General features: G+C 41.7%; 2 protein-coding genes across 8 annotated transcripts in view; one reads left to right on the forward strand and one right to left on the reverse strand.

Annotated features, from left to right (window-relative positions):
• Positions 1-290: 290 nt before the first annotated feature.
• On the forward strand, positions 291-5882 carry LOC114766758 (microtubule-associated protein 1 light chain 3 beta). Its single transcript, XM_028957923.1, has 4 exons — positions 291-507; positions 1158-1213; positions 2894-3000; positions 4996-5882. Exons 1-4 carry the CDS (start codon positions 468-470, stop codon positions 5168-5170), a joined length of 378 nt encoding a protein of 125 aa, XP_028813756.1. The 5' UTR covers positions 291-467; the 3' UTR covers positions 5171-5882.
• A 2773-nt stretch (positions 5883-8655) lies between these two features.
• Positions 8656-16442, reverse strand: part of zcchc14 (zinc finger, CCHC domain containing 14) — a 30503-nt gene continuing 22716 nt past the window's right edge. For 4 of the 7 annotated variants that reach the window (XM_028958532.1, XM_028958531.1, XM_028958527.1 and 1 more), the window contains exons 10-14: positions 14164-14211; positions 13873-13979; positions 11919-12050; positions 10730-11836; positions 8656-10655 (exon numbers count right to left, since the gene is read on the reverse strand). In XM_028958532.1, the coding sequence (XP_028814365.1) occupies positions 10600-10655; positions 10730-11836; positions 11919-12050; positions 13873-13979; positions 14164-14211 (1450 nt within the window). In that variant the 3' untranslated portion in view covers positions 8656-10599. The remainder of the gene's footprint in view (positions 10656-10729; positions 11837-11918; positions 12051-13872; positions 13980-14163; positions 14212-16442) is intronic. The other 3 variants (XM_028958528.1, XM_028958530.1, XM_028958529.1) reach the window with 3 other exon arrangements.

Genomic DNA, 16442 nt, shown 5'->3' on the forward strand with positions numbered 1-16442 from the left:
CGGCACATTTAAATGCACTGTAGTTATCATTTTGTTTGCTACGCTACCTCAATAATTTGACTTATTTTGCACACTCCTGTACAGATTTGTATTTATTACGTATTTATTTTGGTTTATGTGTATCTTATTTCGATGTGAATACCTTTTAATCTTCTATTGTAAATTATGCTATTTTGCACTGAAGTGTTGGCGCAGAACCTCAATTTCGTTGTATTATTGTACTAAGTATGATTTAAACTTTGTATGAACGCTTTTTGAGTGCGCATGCGCACTCTGGACCAGCTTGAAGTTGCCGAGCTGTGACGTCATGCTCAGCTGACTGGTTTGTTTGGTTGGTGAAGGTGGCCCCCGCACCTGCGACATCGACGTAAGAATCTGCCCAGACGGAGCAGCCGAGGCCGGGTCTGAAGGAAGACGCACAGCGACCTGGCCCAGTAACCAAGGCCGAGCTGAAGTCGCGGTCCAACATGCCGTCAGAAAAGACGTTCAAACAACGGAGGACGTTCGGTAAGTGTCCGCGTTCAGCACGCGTCTCTGTCGCGGTACTTTGGTAAGTTACCGATTCCCATCAAGTTCGTTTGTGGGATACAGCAGCACAGAGCCGAACCCTGCAGTTACCGCAGCATTACACACACACAGACGCAGAAATGGTGGAGGTAGGCGCTGCAGAATTGGGGGAGGGGAGGAAGGCCTCATAGTGGAGATGATTGGACAAGTCCGGAATCACTGGTCTACAGGGACACTGAAGGGATGTAGATTCCTGGAATAATACAATGATCAGATGTTGGAACTATGCTGTAGATAATCTAGTGTGATTAAAGGGTAAAATAATCATGCCCACCAGTAACTCAACTTCCTCCTTTTTAGCCAGTTGTTTCTTTGGAACATGCTTTAGCTCTGTAACACCAACTTGCACTATAACTCATTAGAGCTGAGATGGCAAGAAAATGGTGTATTTCTCATTCACTCATTTCACTCTCTCTTTCAGTTTTTGTCCAGTCATGTTGACCTTTTTTCACATTTGCTTCATTTATACGGCTGTCATGTTTACAATTAGGTACAAAGTATGATGTGACTGTTATATGTGACACAATATTATGCTTGACATAATTGAGGGAATCTTCTGTTATTCTGATTATATTGAATTTTTTTCACAGAGCAGCGAGTGGATGATGTGAAACAGATTCGAGAGCAGCATCCCAACAAGATTCCAGTTAGTATCCCTATTCATCATCTGCTGTCAGTTGCAGCAAATTCAGTAATGGAGAGCACTAGTCATCTGTAAAGAGACATGTGGTATGTGTGGACTGTGCCTTACATCTATACCTGGACAGGTAGAAGTGGACAGTAACAAAGCAAATGTAATTTGTTACTAGAGGTGATTCTTCACTGGTCTCACAATTCGATTACTATTATCAATGCCTCGATATTGATGCATCGCAATGCATCCCATAAATTTTATATAATAATAATAATAAATTTTATTTCAGGGCACCTTTCTAAAACCCAAGGTCACCTTACAGAGTAAAATAAATAATTAACAAACAAGTAAAAAGCAGCACAAACAGCAGGGATTTACATAGCAAAAACAATAAATGTCAGTTTAAGCAGATGGGCTTTGAGCTGTGATTTAAATAAAGGAAGAGAATCTAGATTCTAGGAGGAAGTGAGTTCCAAAACCCATAGTGTTAAGACGGTCCAAAGGAACAATAATATGAGTTGCGGAAGATGACCAGAGAGAGCGGGAAGTATGCGATATGTAGCAGGTCACTAAGATAAGGAGGAGCAAGGTTATGGATTCATTTAAAGGTGAGGATTAAATTTTAATTTGAGAATTGCAATAGTCAATCTGGGAGGTGATGAGGCTATGGACAAGTATGGCAGCAGCATGGGGAGTAAGGAAGGGACAAAGTACGTAGATGAAAATATGCGGGCCGGGTGATTTTAATTAATATGAGACTGGAATAAAAGCGTATTATCAAATATGACATCCGGACTCTACCTGAGGGGAGGGATGGACAGGGGAATTATCAATATTAATGGGAAAAGTATGAGATACTTTCTAGAGTTGGCTAGAGTCGAGGCTGTACCAACAAGTAAAACTTCAATTTTATTACGGTTTAGTCTGAGAAAGTTAGAGAAGAACCATGATCCAATTTCCATAACAAAGTCTGAAAGGGAGGAAATGTAGAGCTGGGTGTCATCAGCATAACAATTAAAATTAATATTGTATATTCTAAGTACATGGCCAAGGTAATTGGTGATTTTTAATAAAGCTGTTTTTGTGCTAGTGTGGGGGCTGAAGCTAGACTTCAATTGTTCACACAAATTATGATTATTAAGGTGTGAGTGGAGTTGAGAGGCAGCAAACTTCCTCATGGATTTTTGAAACAAATTAGAGGTTTGATAGTGAAGATTTAAAAAAAAAAAAAAAAAATTTTGACTATGCACCAGGCTTTTTGAGAATTGGATTTGCTAAAATGAGCAGGAAAAACTGCCGTGTTCAGTCCACGCTCACCTTGTAACAGTCGTATATACTGGTAGTGCTCCTTTAAATGCAAACGGCATTATGCTGTGGGCAGAGATAGTCCGGAGTTATTGTCCTGCAATAGTTTGCCAGAACATCTTTGGCTTTATCTGAGAGACTTTTTTTGAAGTTATAGAAAAGAAGGACCGTTTCAAATGCCTTTTATGCATTTCATGATTGCCTAAACCCCTCACAGCTAGATATGGTACTTTTGCAGTAATCACAAATTATCATTTTCACAGTCACAGAAGTAGAATCCCACAGCATACTTTTCATTTTGAATGTACATTTTACATGTAGAATTTGACTAAGAATGCCACAAATCCTTTTTGGGTCATGTCTGACTGCTTTCTCAAAACCTTCCAGGTCATCATTGAAAGATACAAGGGAGAAAAGCAGCTTCCAGTGCTGGATAAAACAAAGTTTTTGGTGCCAGACCATGTCAACATGAGTGAGCTGATCAAGATCATCAGGTAAATCCATGCAATCCAAGCATGTCGACAGAACAGCTGGACTCTTAACTGCATTATACAAAAAAAATAAAAAATCAACACTGTCATCTACGATTACATCATTATGAGGTTTCTTAACGGTACAAAAAGACACAAAATTCAAATGTATAAAGTTAAAGTTGAGGTTTATTGTCATTTCAGCTATATATACATGTTATACATAGTGAAACAACAATGTTTCCCCGGAACCTGGTGCTACATGTAACATTTACATAAAGTTAAATACTGACATAATGTGCACAAGTGCGACATAGACAAACTGGCTACATAAAGCTGAACATGGGAGACAGGCAATGCAAGACAAGCAGTGCAGAAATAACGAGTAACAATACAGGCCGTGTAAAAAAAACAGTATGGAAGGTTCAGAGTAACAATGTGCAAAGGCTGCTGTGGTTATGTGCAAATACTTCTGCAATAGAAATGTAATAGAGATATGCTCTGAACATATAAATTAAACTGTCTTTGTCAGTCCAGAGTGGAAAGTCCCTGAGTGTTTAGGTGTCTGTTGGCCTGTCTGAAGCTGTTGCACAGTCTGGCAGTGAGGGCCCGAATGCTTTGGTACATTTTTCAGATGGAGGGTGAAGAATGCATATGAGGGCTGTGTAGAGACCTTCACAATGCTGGTGGCTTTCCTGATGCAGTCAATAATGGAGGGAAGCGAGACTCCAATAATCTTTTCAGCTGTCCTCACAATCCACTGTAGGGTCTTGTGTGCTCAGTGTTGTGGAGCTGGAGATGCTGTTGCATGCAAAGTGGAGGAGTTGGTATCATCTGTGGAGCATTTCAGACAATAGGCAAATGGGTCCAGGATTGAGGGCAGCAGGGTCTTTATATGTTTCATGACCAGCCTCTCAAAGCACTTCATCATGATGGGTGTAAGTGCAAAGTTACAGTAGTCATTGAGACGGGACACTGAAGACTTCTTCAGCATGGTGAATTTGAAACACATTGGAATAATGCCGTTGTCAGTGCCATCTGCCATTTGCTAGTCAGTGCCCTCAAAACAGTCTTGAAGAGCTGAAATGGCTTCATAAATGGTTTTGTGCATCTGACAAGCAGTATGTATGCATTTATTGAATAACTGTTATTAGAATAACAGTGATGTGGTCTGATTGGCTCAGATGGGGGTGTGGGGTACGCACTGGCGATGTTTGTGTAAAGCAAGATCCAGCATGTTTTTCCATGTTGTCGCAAAGTCCATGTTGATGGAATTTAGGGAGAACTGACTAAACCCCTGGTTGAAATCGTCGACAAAAAAACGTTAATCAGGGTGTACATTCTGCAGATCGCTAATAGCTCCATACAGCATGCAGAGCGCCTCCTTCGCATTAGCACAGAGTTCTGGCATCATTCCATGTTGATGTAAACACACATGCCACTGCGGGTGCTTTTAACAAAACCAGAGGACTTGAATCACTAAGTGGGTGACAAAGATGGGTGACTCACTAATTGGGCAGTCATGACAGTCACCCAGTTAGCAATGTGTGTGGACGGTGTTTTGCTCAGTGGCACCTTGGTGGATCAGTATTCGAACCTTCTGATTAGGGAGCCGCTTCCTTAACTGTTAGGCCACCACTGTCCCACAATCTTTGACTTTATTTTATTTACCTTAAAAAACAAAAATGTGCAGAAGACAATTTGTGATGGATGCTTGGTAGAATGTTATCTCAAATCCTTTTTAATTATCTTCCTTGTAGAATTACTGGCATTTAAACATGATCAACACTTTTTCTATACACCATTTTAATGCAGACCTTTTTCAGAATCAAGTGTTTATACAATTTCCATGAGAAAAGAATAAAATGACTGTTCTATGGAGTTTTTCTTCATTTTCTGTAACACAGTGTTTTGCTTTAAAATTTCCAGCTGCAGTGTTTTGCAGGGTTTTATGTTGATCAGGATTAAATGTGATTGGAACATTGGGTATAAAATTATCTCTCTTCTTCTGGCCACCAGGAGGCGCCTGCAACTGAACTCTAACCAGGCCTTCTTCTTGCTGGTCAATGGTCACAGCATGGTGTCTGTCTCCACTGCTATCTCTGAGGTGTATGAGCGTGAGCGGGATGAGGACGGCTTTCTTTACATGGTATATGCATCACAGGAGACCTTTGGTGGAACATGCTCTCAGTAAACGCCTGTTATTTTTGGGACAATGAATCTCCACCACCCCCACCTTTCCCTGTGGTCCACACCCCCAGCAGCTCCTCACTGATCTTCCTCAATGTTTTCAGCCCACGAATGTATCCGAAGGCTGCTGCTGTTGGTTACAGGACAGGACAGGACAGGACTGGTCTGGTTGGTGGTCATCTTCACAAAGCATTGGATTCATGTAGAGAAGAGATTGGGCTGCTCAACTTCTGGAAACATATGATGTGTGCTTCTGTCCTTTCAATCTGGAGATAATTTAAGCAGTTTTACTCTATCTTTTAATGTGGCATCACATTTAACAGTGGCTTGTTTTAATGTGAGTTTGAAGAGTTGAGCAGCCCGCCCCCGTTTTAGTTCCTTTTGGTGGGATTTTCACCGCATCCTCTTTAATTCCAGCCTCCTTAGCTAAGGGATATGCATTAAAAACCTGCTCTGATAGTGAATGATGTCAACATTGCATCACTTCTCTCTTTTGTGTTACTTACTGTCTTGAAGATGTTAAATGCCCTTTTAATTATAAAGTTGTTCTAGGGGCAGCTCAACTCTGTGTTTCTCCTCAGCTCTGGATAGATGGGGGCCCAATTCCCCTTCACATTGTTAAAAACTCTTCATACTGCATATTTGTAGCAATATTACAGAGTTTTCTTTTAATTTTCTTGAGATTTTAAGAAAAAGATAATAAAAGAATATCCACATTCTCTTGTGCTGAATATTTGTTCACCGCCTCTGCAGATTGTCATACACAGAAGATTGATCAGTTGATTGATACGTTCTGGACATTTTCTTAGTTTTAGGTTAAGGACCATCAGAAGGTGTGAGTATATTTTTTATTCACTGGATTGATAAATTCTCATGCATCACTTATTCCACATTTAAGTTTTACAGCATTTATCAGACGCCCTTATCCAGAGCGACTTACAATCAGTAGTGACAGGGACAGTCCTCCTGGAGACAGGGTTAAGTGTCTTGATCAGGGAAACAGTGGTAGTAAGTGGGATTTGAACCTGGGTTCAAAGGCGAATGACCACCCCATTTTGTTACAGCTTTATTTCAAAATGGATTAAATTCCTTTTTTCCTCAGAAGTCTACACACATCACCTAATAATGACTAGTTTACTTGAGGTTTTGGCATTTTAAAAAAAATAAAACCACACACAAGAAATCACACAAGTATTCACAGCCTTTGCCATGAAGTTCAAATTTGAGCTCAGGTGCATACTGTTTCCCCTGATCATCCTTGAGGTCTTTCTGCAGCTTAATCGGAGTGCACCTGTGGAGAAAACTAACTGTTCCCTGGGTGCCTTTTATGTCTGCTAATTGTTCACTTAGGGTGATTGGTTAAAAACAGTGGACATATCTTTTGGGGCCTATTGGGTAAGGAAACAGACCTGTAATCAGAAGGTTGCTGGTTCGAATCCCGAACCACCAAAGTTGCCGATATCATGTGTGGAGGTATGGATGGACAGAAGTATGGATGGGAGAGCTGGTCATCATCTCAACATGTTAAAAGAAGAATTTAAAGTTCATTTTTGTCTTCAACTGTCTTCATTGGTTGCCTGTATTTAATGTACACGAAATATCAAAATAATATTATGTTGTTCAAACACCAATCTGAAAGTGGGCAAAAATGAACAAAAAAAGTAAAGTGATACACTGCACAGCACACGGTGCACACTTCGAAATGTGTCCTTTGCTTTTAACCCACCACCCTTGGTTCAAACCTGCAACCTTCTGATTATGGGGCCACTTCCTTAACCACTAGGCCACCACTGCCCCATCTTGACTGATGTTCCAGCTGTAACATGTCATTTTGATGGTGCATTTCCAGGTTACATTTGGTGCTTTTCTTGCCAAAATACATTATAGGCCAAAAGTTTGGACACATTATAATCAACTGTTCTATTTTCCATTGTTCGGGAGTGAGTTAGGCAAGGGGTTTTGTAGGGATAGATATTGTTTGTTATTTTCTTTCCTTTAGTGCCATCCAGAGTACCTGCCGCAGTATTTCCAGCTACCTTCACAAAACTCCTTGTACGAAAAAATACAGCCCTCTAGCCTGAGCAAATAGGCAGCTAAATGGGCAGGATACATTTACATTTACAGCATTTATCAGATGCCCTTATCCAGAGCGACTTACAATCAGTAGTTCAGGGACAGTCCCCCCTGGAGCAACTTAGGGTTAAGTGTCTTGCTCAGGGACACAATGGTAGTAATTGGGATTTGACCCTGGGTCTTCTGGTTCATAGGTGAGTGTGTTACCCACCACATGATCCATCTAAACATGAATGGGTGTAGCACAGATATGAATTCTGGTTGGTTATCTAAATGATGCATAACAATAATGACAGTGGACATCTCACAACAAAATCAACATAAGCAAATATGCATGACAATTTTTATTTATTTCAAACAGTATATATAAAAATCAACTTTCTGTTAATGCAAAATGTAGAAGAGGAAAGCAGGCAAGTATAATAATAATAATGTTTACAAATAATAGTTATGTGAATGTAGGAAACATGCATATTACTGGATTCTTGTGGTCAAACTCAACCTTAAGCTAAATACAAATATGATGAACTGCTGAGATAAAAATATCATATAAAAATGCCCATGTGGGACATCTAAAAAACTCAAAATAACAAGGTTTTGGAAATCAGAAAGCATCAATAAGTTATCATTTTTAAAAATGTCAGTGTCTGAACTGTGTCTCCCTTCAACTGGCCTCATTCACAGCCCTTTGATTATTTTGCACAGACATCCTGCACTGAACCCTGAAACACTTCCTCCATGTGGGGGCTATACAAAAAGCTATGCAGAGCTATGTCTCAGTTAAGATGATGCTGAAAAAGCTGTAGGAATGAAGGGTTTACCTTTGAAAGCTCTCTGTCCACTCGATTCCAAAGCAGCCTGTTATACAATCTGGATTCCATTCAAAGAAGCCATTGACTGAATCCACGTGCATCAGAGGAGGAAGTGCCAGTTAGAACAATATGAGAGATGTGTGTACAGTGCATTCGGAAAGTTTTCACAGCGCATCACTTTTCCTAAATTTTGTTATGCTACAGCCTTAAAAGGAACGGAATAAATTTCTTCTGAATTGTACACATAACATCCCATAATAACATTGTAACATTTTGGCAAATTTCTTTTAAAAAATGCGCCATGACTCTTAAAATATAGCCTAGATGCCTCCAGTTTATCCTGATCATCCTTGAGATGTTTTTGCAGCATAATTGGAGTCCACCTGTGGAAAAACAGTTGATACTACCTGATTTGGAAAGGTACACACCTGTCTATATAAGGCCCCACACTTGACAGTTAATGTCAGAGCACAAACTAAGCATGAAGTCAAAGGAGATGTCTGTAGACCTCTGAGACACGATTGTCTTGAGGTACAAATCTGGGGAAGGTTACAGCACAGCAAGCACAGTTCAAAACCACCAGGATCTTCCTAGAGCTGGCCAGCCACCTAAACTGAGAGGGAGGGGAAAAGAGCCTTAGTCAGGGAGGTGACCAAGAACCCAATGGTCACTCTGTCAGAGCTCCAGGCCTGTATGGTAGAGTGATCAGATGAAAGCCACTCCTTAGTATAGGCATATGGCAGTCTGCCTGGGTACCTGAAGGAGTCTCAGACCACAACAAACAAAATTCTCTGATCTGATGAGACAAAGATTGAACTCTTTGGTGTGAATGCCAGGTGTCACGTTTGCAGGGAACCAGGCATCGCTCATCACCAGGCAAATACCATCACTAGCATGGTTGGGGCTGAATAATGAATAATGAATCATGCTGTGGGAATGTTTTTCAGCTGCAGGAATTGGGAGATAGGTCAGGATAGAGGGAAAGATACATTAACTGCATGGTCATCCTGGATGAAAACCTGCTCCAGAGTGCTCTTGAACTCATTTCATTTTTCAGCTGGACATTGACCCCAAGCACACAGCCAATATATCAAAGGAGTGGCTCCAGGACAACTCTGTGAGTGGCCCAGCCAGAGCCCAGACTTGAATCCAACTGAACATCTCTGGAGAGATCTTAAAATGGCTGTGCACTTATGCTTCCCATCCAACCTGATGGAGCTTGAGAGGTGCTGCTCATCTGTCCACTCTGGCCTTTCCAGACACTGTGTATTACAGTGGACTTCAGTGATTGCCCACTCTGGAAACAGGTTTCTCTCTAATTTACTCCTTCCCAATGTTTCTTCCCATTTTTCACCATGTGAGTTTTTTACACAGTTATCCTTGTTTCCAGAAAATGTCAAAGTAATGAGGGTGTCAAGCCTATTAAGACATACTGCTTGTGATTTTGAGATATACAAAAATAAGTTGTTGTTGTTGTTCATTTCTTTTTTATTAATTTGCCAAAACCTCAAGTACACCGTTTCATTTTTTCATTATGGGGTGTTGTGTGTAGAGTTCAGAGGGAACAATATGCATTTAATCCATTTTGGAATAAGGCTGTAACAAAAAAATAATTATGCTGTGAATGCACTGTATGTTGTCATTTACACTTGTTCTTCAAAGCTTGAACTGTACCTGAATTTCCCTGAAAACATTAATCAAACCACATCAAATCAAACAAGCTGAACATCACATAACCATTATTTTTACTTTGTTGCCATTTTAAGGCCAAACGTGGTAGAATTATGATTTTTAAGCCTTGCAAGATCACCTTCTTTAATGATCATAAAGATGTGTGCATCACTGTAACTAGACCAGTCTAGAAACATTCTTCCTCTGACTGGATCAGAAGCCACGAGTATGGATCCAGTCATGCAATGACAGGTGTTTGTTGAAAGAACAAGGAAAAAGTACACGACTTTGTGGGTAAAATATAATTGGGACTGAGTATGATATTCTAAGAAGATGCAGAGCGATGCTGGATCTGTATTAATCAGAGAACAGTACTCCAGACACAGGCCTGGTAGCTGCTGGTGTTACATGTAGAGGGGAAAAATTTACTTCCAGTGAGGCAACCCGCACCAGAACAATTACTGAAATAAAAACATAAAACAAGAAACATCCATATTTGTCCATTAAAAATGGTGTCTGAGCTGCTGACTCCACCCATGTTGTGCGCATGTGGCAGGGGTTTCACAGATGCAGTGGCATCTGAATAGAATACTTGGCAGACTTGAAGTGTTTGGCAGTCATGAAAGGGAAAGTGTGGTGATTTGATCATTTATGAGGAGTTGAAGTTGTTGATTCAGGTGGAAGTTCAGCCCTGAGTGATAGAGGAACATTGGCTTGTTTTAGTTTGAATAACCTGAATAACTCCTCTGTGGTTATATCCATCAGTAAAACTCCAATCTTTGATCTTAGAGAACTGAATAAGAGCTGAGAGTGCAGGTCAGAAAGGGACCAATGGTGCAAACAGTTGAGAAGATACGTAAAGTCCACAGTGCCGGCTCTAGTCTCCTGAGTCCTGGCTGTCAGTTTGAGGGGCGAACTTCAGTCGAAATATTCCTACAACAGAGGACAGTTGTTAAATTGCCATCAAACCAGAAAGTGGGATAAAGAGGGACCTGTCCTTGCAGTACCTTGCTGAGATGAGTCCATGGATGGCTGCCCACACTCCGGTGCCCGATGGCCACTCCCCCCACAGTTGTAGCAAGATGCATTCCCTCCACCCTTCTTCAGCTGCCCACTGATGCCAGGATCCACTCTACCCGGGGACTGGTATGCACATTGACCTCCCCCAAGGATTCCTTGCATGGGAGGCATGGAAGACTCTGGGTTTTTACTGCTGTAGAGCGGGGGCACAACCAGGGGGTAGGAGAACTGTGAGGGTACGCCCGCACCCCCTGCCAGCAGGGGACTAAGGTGCAACAATGGGCCCAGTGTGAAGACAGAAGCGGCAGAAAACGGGAGAGGAAAGTACCCTGCATAGCTGGTGGGTAGGGTGCCGTACAAACCACAGTTCCCACTGCACCCACAAGAGCTGCACACACACACGGAGGAGGAAGAGGAGGAGGAAGAAGAGCCATGGACTGTGGCTTCATAGCCAGTGGTTTCTGTGGAAGCAGGACTGGAATTTGATGCCACAGATGAGATGCTGCTGAAATTGTAGATGTTGCTGGGCGCAGCTGTGATAGGAGCAGGAAAGGTTGGTCTGGATGCTAATGAAGAGGAAGGTGCTGAGGAAGAGGGTGCTGTGTGACAAGGGTAGCACCCTGCAGCCCGTGGTTGTAGTGAGGATGAGAGCTGCAGGTGGAGTGGTGGATGGGAGATGTGATGCAAAGTCTTGGAAGTGGCAGTGAGAGCAGTGCTGGTCTCCACCATCAGCCCCGACGAGGACCGCACTGAAGCCATGGGCCCCAGATTCTCCTGGTGAAATCCTGCAGGAGGGGAACCATCTATACAAAGTCCTGGGAACATGTTCTCGAGTCTTCCCCAACTGGCCAGAGACTTAACCCTGTCCTCAGGACAGAGAGGAAGAGGACAGGGCTTCCGTGGAGAACTGAGGATGTGACCAGGAGACAGTAGGGGCAGTGAATGGGGGGGCGGCAGAATCAGGTGGGATTGGGATAGGTTTGGCTCGTTCTGTACGGGCATAACCTGTGCAGTGGGACGGCTGTATCCACTGGGGACAGTGGGATTCATCATGACACATGACCGCTCCTTATCGCCTGGGTCCAGGTCAGCTTCTAAACAGGAACAAAGACACCAGACTGCACCATTCATCCTAACACAACGAAACACACATTCCCCATTCACCACAGTACTCACGGTATGCATGTGGATCCTTTTGCCTGTTGAAGGCAGGGGTCATGGGGCTGGAGGGAGCACTAGAGTAGCCTGAAGAAGAGCCACTGTCCCGAGGAACAGGTAGAGCACCAGCGTCTACCTCCACATGCAACTCTGAGCAAATCAAAAGAACATCCAAGACTGATACCGTTCTACCACACTGTGTCAACCTAATGAATACTGGCTATACAAAGGAAGAGTGTAAATTTCAGCTAATTTTTTTTTACACTACCATTAAAAGTTTAGGGTCTCATCTTTTTTAATAGGAAACAACAGATTGGTGCATTAAAAGGCCATGAAATGTCTTGGGCCCTGTTCTGGAGTAGTGACCCGGTTCCAGTGGTGGCCTTGCCTGTAAGGAAGCGGACCTATAATTAGCCCACTGCTTACTTAAGGGTGATTGGTTAAATGCAGTGGTCACATTTAGTTGTTTGCACTGTGTGCTTTGAGGACAATCACTTCACTTTCACTTAATTTTTTCTGTTTATGCTGACACTGGAGTCAACACACCTAGTGTGCTGGAATTCATCCACAGGTGCTTAAAGGGCATTACACTCTGACTGTCTCACAGTTTCCTCTGAATTAATGACAAGATGGAATGCATTATGTTTTCACATTTCAAATCATCCAACAACCAATTAATTCTATCTTATACCAGCTTCGACTTTTGACTAAAATCAAGCATTTCTTGACTGATGGCAACCTGGAGAAAGCATTTCATGATTTGATTATCTCTTGGCTCAACTATTGTAACACTCTTTATTTTGGAATCAACCAAACATTAGTTAATTGCCTAACACTTGTCCAGAACACTGCTCCCTGTCTGCTGACAAAAACTCGGAAGTACGACCACATCACACCTGTCCTGTATTCTCTACAGTGGCTCCCAGTTGAATACAGATTTTATTGTTTGTTTTTTTGTCCTATAAATGGCATTGCCCATTTTAAAGTCTCATCAACCAAGCAGAGACTTGCACTCAACTAGACAACATTTGTTAGAGGTTCCATGGACAAGATCAAAAACATGAAGAGGACCACTCTTTTGCAGTTGCTGGTCCAAGACTATGGAACGCGCTGACCCCTGAGCTTCATAGCCTCACCAATCTGTCTATTTAAATCAAAACTTAAGACCTACTTATTTTGGGAGGCATCTAAATGAGGACACTGATGTTTAATTATTTAACTATTTATTATTTTTAATTTAGTTTAGTTTTGTGTTCAACAGTCATTTTAAGGTCTTTTGTTTATTCTTAATACTGTGAAGCACTTTGATCAAACTAGGTTGTTAAAATGTGTAAATAAAATTGGTTTTGATTTGAAATAGGATCAAAACAGTCCAAACATTGTTTTTGTTGGAAATGGCTATTGTGGCTGAAAATTATGGAATAGATGCATACATGTACTTCTAACAAGAACTTCTATAAGCAACATATAGTCTTGGGTTCCTGTGGAATGCAGTCTTTATTAACCAAAGTGTCAGTTTAAAAGCTTTATTGATAATTAGAAAACTATTTTCAATAATATTCAATAATAGTATAGAATAAAACAGAATCCCTGATTAAAGAAGCAAAAACTGGCCTTCTTCACACTAGAATATGTAGTGCTTCATGAGATATGTGTTTGACTATATCATTGTTTCAATTTATATTATTCTTTGTCAATTTTTTTTTTTTCCCTTTTCATGTGTTTTTTTCATGGAAAAACGAGGACATTTCTAAAAGACCCTAAACATTCTAGGGAGGTGCTGAAATATTCTGCTGTGTTCAGCTAATCATTTCAGAGCATCTAGAATAACCAAAATGTATTTTTTTATCTGAACCTAAAGCCTGCAGAAGGTTACATAAGGAGAAACAGGGTACGGATCCTCTGTTATAATTTAACACCTTTATGTATTGTGTACTATGTGACTGTACTAATATGACTGTGGAATAGGTACCTGCACTGCTGCTGGAGTGGGTGTGGCTTGTGGGTGTAACACGGGCAACGGCACCGCAGGGAACCGGGTACTGGGACACCCCAAATCTCTTCTCTAGCTTCTCTCTGCTGAGTCACAACACACAGATCCCGAGTCAACTGAGCCCAAATCCAGTCCCAGATCTTAACAATGTGTTGCACATTTAAATCACTTTGTGATCTGAATTTTGGTCAATTTCACAGTCCTGAAGGGCACTCATGCAGCTACACAAACACATGCTACAGGTGGGATTATAAAAGAAAACTCCCTTACATTGGATAAATGTGCCAGAGAGTCAAGATACACTGGCCATCAGGAATCCTTACACATCAGGGAGGCAGTAAAAGTAAAAAATTAGACTATGAAAATTTGGTTATGTTGCATGCCTGGAATGCCTACAACAGCAGGAATGTATATTTAACTTAATATATAACAATATAACTTAAATTAAACCAATGTTGACATTTTGGTTGTATCGGTCACAGTGTCTGATTTTGAATTATGAAGTTAATGATGACAAAGGCATATGGGAAGAATAAGAAGCAGCCACCACCATTAACTCAACTGGCCAGAGAGTCACAACAGTCTGAGGCAGGTGGACGGAGATGAAGATGAGATGACAAAGAAGAAGGACACATTCGCACGACGCCATGAAACCGCGGTTTAATGAGTGAAGAACAGGACAGGGGACACATCCGATAACATGGTGAACATGTAACATAACAAAGACCCGACAGTGAACAGAAACGAACAGGGAGCTTTATACATTATACACAGGTGAAAATGATTAGGGAACATTACACAGGACTAACGTGAAACTCACATTAACTCTCAAACCCCTTCCAGACCAGAGCATGACCAGATCACCCCCCCTCCTAGGCACGACACCCGGTGTGCCCACCAGAAGATACCACTATTGCGACACAAATCTCGGCCTGTCTCTGAGCGACACCTCCAACTGAACCTATCAAAAACTGAGATTCTGATCTTTCCGGGCAACAACTTCCCTCAGCAAAACCTCTCAATTCAAATTGGCTTGCTACTGTTAGCACCCACGGCGTCTGCAAAAAGCCTTGGAGTTTGGATTGACGACAAACTGAGTCTGAACCATCACGTTGCTGCGATCTCCAGGTCATGCAGGTTCACTCTCTACAACATTCACAAGATTAGGCCTTTTATTTCATATCAGGCTACACAGCTCCTCATCCAGGCAATGGTCATCTCTAAACTCCTCTATTGTAACTCTCTCCAGGCTGGAGCCTCTGCAGTCATTATAAAACCACTCCAGATGGTCCAAAATGTGGCAGTCCGCCTCATCTTCAATCAGCCAAAATACACCCCTTGTCACGCCTCTTCTCACCTCTCTCCACTGGCTGCAGGTAGCTGCTCGCATCGAGTTCAAATCCTTGATGCTTGCCTATAGGGCTGTAAATGGAAGTGCACCCTTCTATATCAATACGCTACTGCAAATGAAATGAGACTGAAAATTCCCTCTTCACAGGGTCTCCGATCCCAATCGAATCTATTCTCTTTTGTTGTCCCTGGCAGGTAGAACAACTTGCCCTTCTCCATTCGACTAGCTGAGACTACTACCAACTCTTAGAAGAAGTTGAAAACCCACTTGTTCAAGAAGTATTTCAGACGAATCTAACACTAACACACACACATGCACACACACTGCACAAAATAAAAAAAAATTCTTCTTCTAGCACTTAACAATTTCCGAGCATGTTCTTTTTCGGACAAGTTAGGCCTTATCAGGGCTCTTAGTTTGTAAACTCAAAATCTATAGAATTCGAATGAGAATTGCTGGTGTCTTCCTCTTGAAAGTAAAGTAAAGTAAAGTGAAGTTCATTTGACACAGGTGAAAACGATTAGGGAACATTACACAGGACTAACGTGAAACTCATGACACAGAGGAAGTAAGCGTGTGAGTGGTAGCAGGACTTATCAGACAGAATCTGTTTTCTCCAACCCATGAAAAAGAAGCAAGGGCCAGGTGGCAAAGCCCTCCAGCCAGCAAAAAATAGGAGTTTACCATACAAACACCCCATCGAAAGCCAGTCCCGACCAGTTAATGTTAAATAACTGTTAAATAAAATCACATTACAAAGCTGTTCAACTGAAACGCATGAAAAGAGAGACAGAGAGATAAAGACACAAATTCATTATGTGTACGGAGAAGCCAGTGGTGTTGATATATGGCTTTCGCTTGTAGATGTAGTGGCAAACTGGCAAAAGTGGTTTTCTTAAGTATTTCTAAGCCAACATGGTAATATCCTTTTAAGAGCAGTTATTAATGCAGTCCCACCTAAGGGATCGAAGGTCACTGGAATACAATGTTGGTTTTTGGGGTGGTAGTAGCCTAGTGGGTAACACACTCACCTATGAACCAGAAGACCCAGGTTCAAATGCCACTTCCTACCATTGTGTCTCTGAGCAAGACACTTAACCCTAAGTTGCTCTAGGGGAACTGTCCCTGTAACTACTAAGTCATTCTGGATAAGGGCGTCTGATAAATGCTGTAAATGATTTTGGGCTTGCTGCTTATG

This window comes from Denticeps clupeoides, chromosome 17 (genome assembly GCF_900700375.1).
Source record: "Denticeps clupeoides chromosome 17, fDenClu1.1, whole genome shotgun sequence".
Lineage (NCBI taxonomy): Eukaryota > Metazoa > Chordata > Actinopteri > Clupeiformes > Denticipitidae > Denticeps > Denticeps clupeoides.

What these genes read in the sequence shown, in the direction of transcription:
- LOC114766758 (XM_028957923.1), top strand. Translation starts at nt 468, where the DNA reads ATGCCGTCAGAAAAGACGTTCAAACAACGGAGGACGTTCG. An exon ending in CAAACAACGGAGGACGTTCG is followed by an intron (nt 508 to 1,157) that starts GTAAGTGTCCGC and finishes TTTTTTTCACAG; the next exon opens with AGCAGCGAGTGGATGATGTG. An exon ending in AGCATCCCAACAAGATTCCA is followed by an intron (nt 1,214 to 2,893) that starts GTTAGTATCCCT and finishes AAAACCTTCCAG; the next exon opens with GTCATCATTGAAAGATACAA.